Here is an 11,069-nt window from a genome sequence, read left to right as displayed (position 1 = left end):
GTAGGTCATTCAAAGCATGTTCAACTACCAAATGAACTATATTCTTCGTCAAATCAATACAGTTGCATTTTGGTAACCAGAAACAATTGGATAAAGACTAGAGATGGTCAATCAAGAAAACATTAGCTACACCCCAAGGACGCCTGCAGAGTTGGTGGAAGGGAAGCCTCTAAGTGCTAGACGAAAATTATATCTAGCATTTGGGTGTGGGTTCGATTCTCTCCCAACTTTACAAATTTCCTAATTTAAAATACTACTTGAATGGTGGGGCCGGAGAGAGTAACCGAGAGTTTATCTGATAGCCACAAATTGAAACACAATAATGATTTCTCGAACCTAATGCCATCAATTAAAACATAATAATGATTCTCCGACCTAATAACACAGTTGAGAATATAATTTGATAAAGTCAAAACTCTAGAGATTAAGATTCTCGACTAAATTATTAAGTTTGAATAGCATATCAGTGAAACACAAAAACATTACAAACCACCGTACAACCTCCCATGTTTCTTCTACATATTTATACTGAAATGCCTTTTAAAGTACAAGTAGAGGTAGATCCCACACACACCATCTGTCTGTGTGTTTCTGGAACAATGTAAAACTCACATGAATATCTATTGGTTATGAATCTAACCTTTTTTTTTTAACTTTTTGAGTCGTATAAGTATCCATCAACCTAACCCTAAACATTACAATCCACCAATCTTCAACCTCCTCTCGTCCCCGCCGGTCCGACGCCGTTTCCGGCCGCTGCCATTTCCATCTCCGCCGCCTCCGCCTCCTCCCGGAACTTCTTGTAAATATCACTCTTGTAAAACTTCCTAGTCCTAATCACCAAAATGAGGGAAACAAATGCCCCGAACGCCGTCACCGCGGTAATTATAATGAAAGCCAGTTTGAAGCAGTCCACCCCAGTGCAATCCAAGTCCTCACCAGACTTCCTTTTAAGCCCTAGAGCCTTCATTTGCCTCTCAGCCTCCTTATCATACAAGTGACCAGCGACCTTCACATTGAGCAAATATGACCCAATTGGACTAGCCACTGACCCGAAATTGTACAGTGTGGAGTAGTACTTAAGGCCAAAGATCTCAGAAATGATAGCGAACAGCAATGGCCATTGAGCACCGAAGCAAAACCCGATGATTATCGACGCGACGTAGAGAGAATTGGGGACACCAAAGGCAATGAGAAGATGCCCCACACATGATAATACTAGTGTGAGAGTGAGCATGAGAGGCCTAGGGAATTTGTACTTTTTTAAGAAGATTTCGGACATGAAACCGGCCACAACCCGGCCTAGGTAATTCCATATGCTCACTAGGGATACAAAGGTACTAATGCTCCGTTTTGGGTAGCTGAGTGAGGTCCCAATCTGCCCCAAGTTGTCTATGGCCGTCAATGTCCCTCCCACTCCGCAAATGGTCGCCAAAAATAGGATCATCATGTCTATGCTGAAGAGGGCTTGGAGGATAGTGTAGTCGTCGCCTCTGTCCGGTGGCCGGAACACGTTTTGGAAGCAAGAAACATGTTGGTTGTTCGAGGTGGGGAGTCCGGTGGCCATGGTGGATGCAGGTGGTGGTGGTGGTGGTGGTGGTAAAGGGGTGTCCGGATTCGGCTTCTCTGTAATGATTTTGACCTCATTCATGGGCTGTTTCTTGACCTTCCAAAGATTGTATTCTTCATTGACAACAACAGCAAGTGGAAGAATGAGCAAGAGGATGACCATGACAGCACTAACACCGTACTCGCTTCGCGTGAATTGAAGCCTCTTTTGGAGTATGATGATCACCATTAAAAACCCTGCAAGCCCTAGTGATAAATAGAGGAATCTATAGAACACTTTGAGCTCGTTCGCCTGTCGAACCACCTTCATGATTCGGATTGTTCGGAGAAATGCCATGGATATAACAGCCGGGAGCCACCCTATGAGCAGAATGAGAGACTTCGAATCGTCCCCGTACACTGCATGGTATATTTGTGTGATGATAGCTCCACTCAGGCCAACAAAACCCTTGAGAAGCCCCAACACGACGCCCCGGCTCTCCGGGAAGTTCTTGACACAGGTGACAAGAGCTCCGGTGTTGGCGAAGGACTGCGAATTGGCTCCGATGCAGATGTAGAGACACATGTGCCAGACGTGTGGGGTGGCGATTTTTTTGGTGACGGCGAGCCAGATCATGAAGTAGCCGAAGAAGTTGAGGACCGCGCCGATGGAGAGGACCACCCACGGCGGAGTGACCTCGTTGATGAGGCCGGAGAGGACTCCGACGTTGGCCCCGAGGTCCTTGAAGAAGCTGAGGAGGTTTAGGGTGGTTTGGTCATAGCCAAGGGCGTCTTTGATGTCTTGGGAGTAGAGGCTAAACATGTAGGTTGCACCGGCCGCGGACATGATGAGGAAGGAGGCAAACACCATGAACCACCGGCCGTTGAGGATTTGTAGGGTTAGGGATTTCATGTTGGCACCACCACCGCCACCACCACCACCGGTAGCAAACACCATCTCTATAGCTAGCTTTTGCTATTGAGGAAGTTTGTTACACTTCTTCTGAGTTTGTTATGTACAATTGGTAAATGAAAGAAGGGAAATGTGGGGTCTTATAATCAATAGTACATGAGAGAGTGAGAGAGACTTGGAAGAAGAGTCAATAAAGAGAGTTAGAATATGAGGAAGTTGAAAATTATATATGGGACAACTAAGATATTTTTAGAACAATAATTGTGAGAAATTTGGGAAGTTGAGTTTTGAAATTTAAGTTATCCATTTGAATATTCTAAATAGAGTGTATCTATAGATTGTATATATATATAATATATATATATATATATATATATACAGTGTAAGGGAAGCAATGTTGCCTTTTATGGTTATAAGGCCATTGCTATTTCTTATTACCAAGTAGTTTTAAATCATACTGTACTAGAATCAAATTATACTGGATTATAACCAAGTAGTTTTAAATTTTGAGTTAATTTTGCTAAGTGCAAGTCATCAACCTACAATTTAGAGGGTAAGTCTGGCACTACAACTTATTATATCGAAAGTGTATATATATAGACAATCCCGAATATCTGCTTTGGATATAATAAGTAAGTTGAAGTGTAGGGGTAACATATATCTTTTAATATTCTCACAATCTTTGTGTGGATTATTTTGTTCCCCGTGGAAATTGTGAAGTCATAATATTGACATGATCAAATATTCAAATCCCTGTTTTTTATATGATGATATATACTTAAGTTGTATACTCCACTCCATAATGTATGGAGAGAGAAAGATCAACCTAAAAAAGAGTAAGCACGAGAACTGAAAATTTGACGACTCGTTTTTTTTTTTTTTTTTAACTCTTCTTAATTAGTTAGTAGTTTATTCATTTTATAAAATCTTGTCGAGCCAAAAGTTTCATAATGAATGCTTAATCTACAATTGCAAAACCTAACTAGTTTTTATTGGTGAAGAAGTTTGTAGGATTTTTAATGAAAATAATTTTTTATTTTTGTTTGAATTTGCATTGACGTCGTCTTAGCGTAATTAGAAGGTTGCTTCGGAAGGTCACGAATTCAACAAGGAAACAAATTCTTCACAATCTCGTATACTGATATATATATATATGTGTGTGTGTGTGTGTGTGTGTGATCACTAAACAATATAGAGTATTTCAGTTTACTATTACAAATTAATATACAAGTCCATAAAAAAAATTAGGCGTATTTGTTATTCAATGTTAATTTACATCCATTATCAAACAAACCATGCAACCAATCCACATTTTTCTCTATTTGTTATAAGTTGTGGACAAAACCATACAAACCTATCCCCATTTCATTTTAACAAGATCGATACAGCGAAGTACAAAAAAAACCTATCACCAAATATGATTTGCCTCCTTTTCATTAAATGTCATGTTCACATGTAAACATGTTTTATCAAAATAATACTCCTATATAACAAGAAAATTAAATAATTGATTTGATAACCCTAAAATTGATGACACACCTTTCTCTCAGCTTTGAATTCTTAATGTTGAATAATAAACTGGTCAAATGATCACACCAGCAAAAGACTAGTCAAAATTCAAACTATCTCTACACAAATACGTGTGGTTAAAATTTGTTCATTCATGCGCCATCATGCATCATGATCACATATAAAGACAGTTACTTAATCAATATATATACATATATAAATACAAACACACATAGACTGACACACATTGTTCTGCTCTTTTAGAACACGACTGTTGGACAAGGACACAAATGGTGATCTTTTGTATTCGTATATATATACCTCAGCATATTGAAAATTTTGGTATCCAAGTGATGATTCGGTACGCAAAAAATCTGATTGGCTTGATACTTTGATTAGTCTATCAATTTGAAAAGGTGCAATAAATTTTACGTAGAATTAGCTAACAAAACATATTAAATTACTTTTATAACGGTGACCGACTTGATAAATGGATTGTGAAATTTTAAATTTGATTTTATTAATTATTATTAAATTAAAAATTATAATTATTATTTTAAAATTATAAAAATACTTATTTATAATAATATTGTTTAATATTAATTGTATTGTTATCTGACTAGAGATTGATGACGTATTTCTTGTTCCTGATATTATTTTTATAATTTTAAAATAATAATTATAATTTTTAATTTAATATTAAATAGTAATGACAAATTTAACATTTCACAACTCATTTCTCATTTAATGGGGTTTGTTATAAGTTTGGAGGTATGATAAGTTTTGTTAATTTAGATTTATTTTATTTTATTTTTATTTTACTAAGATTTTAATATTTTATGCACGATTTTAATAATAGACAGGGTTTTATGATTTTAATTTTTTTTGTAAATTCTTTGATAGTCCAATGGGTTACTGTCTTCAGTAAATTTTGGAGTGCCATACTTTGGATTATTTATACCTGCTAATTTAACTTCTAACCATTTTTGTCTTGTAAAAAAATTAAAAAAATAATTTTAATTCTTTAATTAATTATATTATCATCTTATTTTGGATATGATCTATCAAAACTTTCAAATTCATGCCTCGTGTCATGTAGTTTTTCCTTTTTTAATTCCGTCGACTTGACAAACATGGTTGCTTTTTAAATATTAATAAAGAAGATCTAGAACAATTGCCCTTTAATTACTTAAAAAATAATATTATTGAATATTTGGTTTTTATTGCAGTTGGATTTTCACCAACAGAAGAAGACTTTCATTTACACGCATGTGCATGCACGTGTTTCGAAGGTTCACGGGATCAGATTCTAGAGAAATTTTATTTCCTTGATTAGACTACGATACTAAAAACTATTAATTTAACTTTGTAGTTGCTATTATTATAATTATTTATTATTTGTTACAATTTCTAACGTGGTTGTTTTCAAGCTGTCAAATTAGATTAATCTTGCTTAAGAATAAATAATTCTCCATATGTACAAATTAAGTAGCTACTTCCCAGCATGGAATTCGGAAGTCAATGCCAATCACTCTCTCTCTCACACACACACACAGTGATCGGTGACACACGTACAAACACGGTTGCCCATCATCCAGAATGTGGACAAAGTTGTGTTATTCAGAAAGGCCATGGAAAATGACATTCATATTAGCTATCTAGTTACCAAAAGAATAAAAATGGAATTAAAATATATTATCTCCTATTTTTTATTCTGTTTTTTTGGTATGGATCGAAAATTCTGAGAGTGGGATCCCCCAAGCATGAGATGGGGTTCATCACTTTATTTGTAGGGTTCACTCTACATATAAAGTGATCACGACCTTCTCCTTATGCGTTTAATAGGACTTTAAATTATGTATTAAGAGCTGTGAATCTTTCACGTTTTTTATTTACAAATTAAATTACTTGTGATCCATTCAAAGCCCAATCACTCTTCTTATTTTAGTTTTTAAATTTTGGATCTAATTAAAAATGTATTAATTTTTATTGCAATTATTCTATTCATATGCATACATATCATGCCACGTCTTCTATAAAGAAGAATTAAGTTCCCCTTATAAGGCTGGAGGGAATCTTGGATAAGATATACATGGTCTCTGAAGTTTACAATTTATAAAAATTTAATTATGTATATACACTTATTGTGACTTGTGATGCAACTAAATGCACAATTTTATTGAAAAAAAAAATATTCTCACTATAATTTTGTCACCACCAAGTCAGCAAGTCAAGAAAAAAAATTATTTTTATTTTACCATATGTAAAAAAGTACTTTTATATAATATATTATACAAAGTATATTATTATACCACTTAACTTTACCTTTTTAGTAAAATAAAATAAAATTAAAACTCAAAATAACCTCACTTTAAAACAACTTCCCTTTAAAACAATTCAACAAAAATTAAAATATATATACAGAACATTTATCCAAACAAAATTAGGTTCGTAGGGTTAGTTTACCCCTACTTCAAAAATAGATCTAAATCACTCAATTCTCAAAACTTCTCCAAATCAAAAATTTTGAATCGTAGTTGCATAGGATTCGGTCGAATTGTACAACTTTAATTCTTATACCACAAATTAAATCTTACCCCAAAGTTATATGTATATATTAAAAATTTGGTAAATATAAATTTAACTCAACCACCAAGTTAATTTTTTTCATCCTTTAATGGACCAATATAGTGAGAGTAACTAAAAAAGAATTTTTTTTTTTCCCAATTTTATATATTTTTCTCATTAGATGACCTTTCACCCAAGTCGTACTAACTTCATGATACGAATAAGATTTAAATTAGAAACTTGAGCAAAAAGAAGATTCGAACTCACAATCGGCATATGGAATACGATTAGTCAGGGTGGGGAGTGGCTGTGGTGTTGGCTTAGGGTGGGGAATGATTCCCTAGGTATTATGATACTTAGATTAGAGAGGACCTCCTTTTTTTTTTTTCTTTTTCTGTTTTTTTCTTTTTTCGGATGGGTTCTTCCTTTTAAGCAATTAAAAACAGTCTCATTCAAATTTTTTATTTTTTATTTTTTAATATTATATATACATAGATATGAGCCAAGGAAACCAATTGAGGAGCCATGAAATAAAAGTCAATTAATTAAATAATAAAAATGTTGCATACGAAAGTTATATGTATATATTAAAAGTTAGGTAAATATTGAATTTAACTCAACCGTCAAAGTTAGTGTTTTTTACCTCTCACTGACCAATCCAGTGGGAGAGTAACTGAAATGTTTTCCCCATTTTTATACACTTTTTTATTTAATTCTTTAAGATTTCTCATTAGATGGCCTTTCACCGGGCCGCACTAACTCCATATTTAAGTTAAAAACTTGAGTAAGAGAGAAGATTCGAACTCACAATCGTTATATTGAATAATATTCGTCAGGTGGGGAGTGGCTATGGCGGCGGCTTAGGGTGGGGAGTGGCTATGGTGGTGGCTTAGGGTGGGGAGTGATTCCCAAGGTATGATATTTTTTAGATCAAAGAGGACCTTTTTTTTTTTTTTTTTTTTTTTTTCAGATGGGTTCTTCCTTTAAAGCAATTAAGAGCATCTCCAATCGTAAAATGTTAAATTCGGATGCCAAATCTATATTTTGACAATGCTACAATGTCAAAATGCTATATTTTAGCAATTCTGCTCTAATGATGCATTTTATATAAAATGCTATTTTTTTACACAACCACTAATCTTTTTCAACTACTATTCCCACCATTCATATTTGCATCAGTAATATTAATATTAGGCACATTCCAAGTCAAGTTGTAGGCATTAGAAGGAAATTAAAATTAAACTTAATTAAAAAGAATCAAAAATCTAAAATATTTGGTCAAAAAAGAACCCAAAAAAAAAATATATATATATATATATATATTTGATTATATTATTATATAATTTTTTTTTCTTTTTCAAATATATATATATATTATATTATATATATATATATATATGTATATTATATATATTTGATTATATTATTATTTAAAATATATATATATTTAGGGCAAATCATTTCAGCCTCCTAAATCGCCATATATAGTTTTAGGGCAAATCATTTCAGCCTCCCCAATCGCCTCCATCTCTATTCTTGTTCTCTACCCCCCTCCCCCTTCTCTCTTCTGCAACTGCAAACTACAAAATCAACAAGAATCAGAAGTTCAAAACCCATATCTATCAGTTTCCATCGCCCGCTATTCCATTTCAGGTTCACCATTCACAAGCTTCAGCCGTTGTCTCTCAACTCTTAAGCTTGCCCCCTCTCTCTCTCTGCAACTGCTAACTTGTACGTATGGGTTTTGTTTTAATTTTTTTTCTAAATCAACTAATCAAGGTCTATAATTCTGGTTTTGCAAACTAAATCCTATTTGGTGAAATTTTTTATGATCTTTTTTAAATATATGTATATATAGAATCCAATTGGATCGTCGCCGAGGAAATTGCCGGAATTGGAAGCTTTTGTTCTGAAATGGAGGAAGGAAGAGAGCGATTGGGGGCGAAGAAGTAGAAGTAAGAGAAGAAGAAAGAGTGGCGAAGCAGAGGGCACCAGTTTCTGCCATTGAAGAGAGAGATTTTGGCACAGAGAGAGAGAGAAAGACACGGCAGGCAACAAAAAAGGCAAATAGCTATTGCTATTTGTTTTGTTAAAGCATCTCCAATGCCCTTCTATTTTGGGTTGCGAAATTCAAAATATAGCAGAGGTGTAAAAGTTGGGCTCTCCAATGGGCCTTCATTTGGGCTGTTAAAATTTGAGAATGTCAAATTTTATCTCATATATAGGAGCTGCCAATTTTTTTGGCAAGCCTCTTCCCTCTCTCTGTACGACGCCGTTTAGAACGGCTTTATGTCCATCACGTTCATGTCCCCTCTTTTCTCTCGGTTGCGTTGCCCTGTTGTCCCTCTCTCCCTCTCGTCTGCAACTGCAACGATCTTTCTCTCTCTCTTCTGCAACGACATCGATTATCGACGGTGACCGGATAAAAATTCTCAGATCTGTATTTTCCCTTCCCCTCTCATCCTCATATATATATATTCTCAGATCTGTAAATTTTGTTGAAAAAACTCAAAATTTCTATGATCCGTCTCTCTGTTTCTCTCAAAATTTTCATTACCCAACTTGTTCTTCAATCTGTGGTTTGCTCACACTTGTTAGTCATTATGTGTTTCATATTTAGATTTTTTTTTTATTTTGATGCCTCTTGAAATTGCAATGCCTATACATTCTGCTATTCTCTTAACTCAAAATCATGGTTGATATCTTTGTTTCTCTTAAGGCTCGGCCGAGTCTCTATGTATCGAACGAGTCACAATAGACTTGGATGAGTCTAGTATTCGCCGGCGGGACTAAAAATCACATCAGACTTAGCCGAGTCAGCACATCTGATGGTGTGCAAGGTTTAATTTTTTTTAGCAAGAAAGAATAATTCATGATTCCAAAAAAAAACACATTACATAAGGTGTGCAAGGTTTAGAAAATTTCACAATTTGGTTTTTGATATCATTATGTAGTGCTGATTACACCCAGCGCTTGTATTTGTTCTTACTTACCAAAAATAGTTAATCAAACACTTGCATTTGGTTGATATTTGGCATGCATAAACAAACAAAATTGAGGCATTTAATCAAATAGTTGGATAAGATAAATTGTACAAAAAGATTTTAGAGGATGTAAGAATATTTATTTTCGCACCATGTTTTAGTTGATCCATTTGTACACATGTATATGTATGTATCTATTACACTAATAAGAATGTAAGTGTTTGGCTACTAGCCGAATGGGTTCTGATGAAGAATTCTTTATATTAATTTTATATATTTTTTTTAATTGATTGTTTGGCAATGAAAGAATGCAAATTTTTGGAGGAAGTTAGGAAAATATTGAGATTGATTTGGATAAAGATTTTAAAATGATTTAAATAAGAAGTTCAGATATGTATGTTACCGGATTAAAGATTTAATAATTTGGCTAATGTGTTGGGAATCTTGTAATTGTATAAGACATTTCAGGTTGCTTCATATGTTCCTTTGTTGATCGTTTGTGATGAAAAGACAAAAAGTTTCGGAGGTAATTAGGAAAATTTTGTGATTGATCAGACAAAAGGTTAAAATGATTCTACAACTTTATTTAGAATGTGTCTAACATTAATATAACTGACGCAAATATGAATGATGGGAATGGTAGTTGAAAAAGTATAATGGTTGTGTCAAAAAATAGCATTTTGCGAAATGCACCATTGGAGCAGAGTTGTTAAAATATAGCATTTTGACACTCTGGTGCCTCTCAAAATATAGATTTGACAGCTTAAAATGGCATTTTGCATTGGAGTTGCTCTTAGATTTAGCATCAAAAATAATAAAGGCAAAATTTGACAGGTGATATAATAACCCATTGGAGAGCTCAATTTTAACTCACCTGCTATATTTTGAATTGGCAACTCATACAGTAGGTGGATTGGAGATGCTCTAAAAAAGAGTCTCATTCAAATTTTTTATTTTTTAATATTATATAATTCTTTTGAATAGGTGTCAAGTTTTCACTAGCCCACGTCACCAGGACGATGAAGTTTGTTCTCCAATCACTGTCCTTACAATTTTATCGTTTGTTGCAATATTCAACCTTTTAGCGCCAGCTGCACCACTAACTCTTCCATCATCAGCTACGTCGGCAGCGCCCATCTTCCAGAAAGGGAACAAGCAGTGCATGATGCTTCTTGTGAAGTGTATGGAAAATATGAATTTGATAGGTAAAAACCCATATTGTTTTTTTAATTTTAAAAACATATTAAGAAAATAATATTCAACAAATTCAGACCATCTTTCCATTTAAATGGACCCCACAAGGGCTGGAAAACCAAATTTCGGCTACATGCCCTTGTACCAAAAAAATAAAAATTTGACTTTATTGTCTCCCTCAAGTTAGGATTAGGTGAATAACAGCACAATAGAGTACCACACTAAATAGTTGTGGTCGTTTAAATGTGTGAGCTTATTATAAACGTGAACAATCACAGTCGTCCCTCAATGCATCAGATACACTAGTGCAGACTCCATTCTCCCCTCCCGCCACCCCCGATTTGGACATGGGT

General features: G+C 34.3%; 1 protein-coding gene across 1 annotated transcript; it reads right to left on the bottom strand.

The window, feature by feature from the left end:
- Positions 1 to 418: 418 nt before the first annotated feature.
- On the bottom strand, positions 419 to 2,619 carry LOC132271107 (protein NUCLEAR FUSION DEFECTIVE 4). The gene has a single exon (XM_059772381.1). The coding sequence runs from the start codon at positions 2,504 to 2,506 to the stop codon at positions 713 to 715; it is 1,794 nt and encodes a 597-aa protein (XP_059628364.1). The 5' UTR covers positions 2,507 to 2,619; the 3' UTR covers positions 419 to 712.
- Positions 2,620 to 11,069: the final 8,450 nt, after the last annotated feature.

The sequence above is a fragment of the Cornus florida genome, unplaced genomic scaffold (assembly GCF_030987335.1).
Source record: "Cornus florida cultivar Cherokee Brave unplaced genomic scaffold, ASM3098733v1 CherokeeBrave_3.0.0_Hap2_Chr08, whole genome shotgun sequence".
In the NCBI taxonomy this organism is placed as follows: domain Eukaryota; kingdom Viridiplantae; phylum Streptophyta; class Magnoliopsida; order Cornales; family Cornaceae; genus Cornus; species Cornus florida.
This window is presented reverse-complemented; position numbering and strand designations above follow the sequence as displayed.

Coding starts and splice junctions, on each gene's coding strand:
- LOC132271107 (XM_059772381.1), bottom strand. CDS start 2,506: ATGGTGTTTGCTACCGGTGGTGGTGGTGGCGGTGGTGGTGCCAACATG.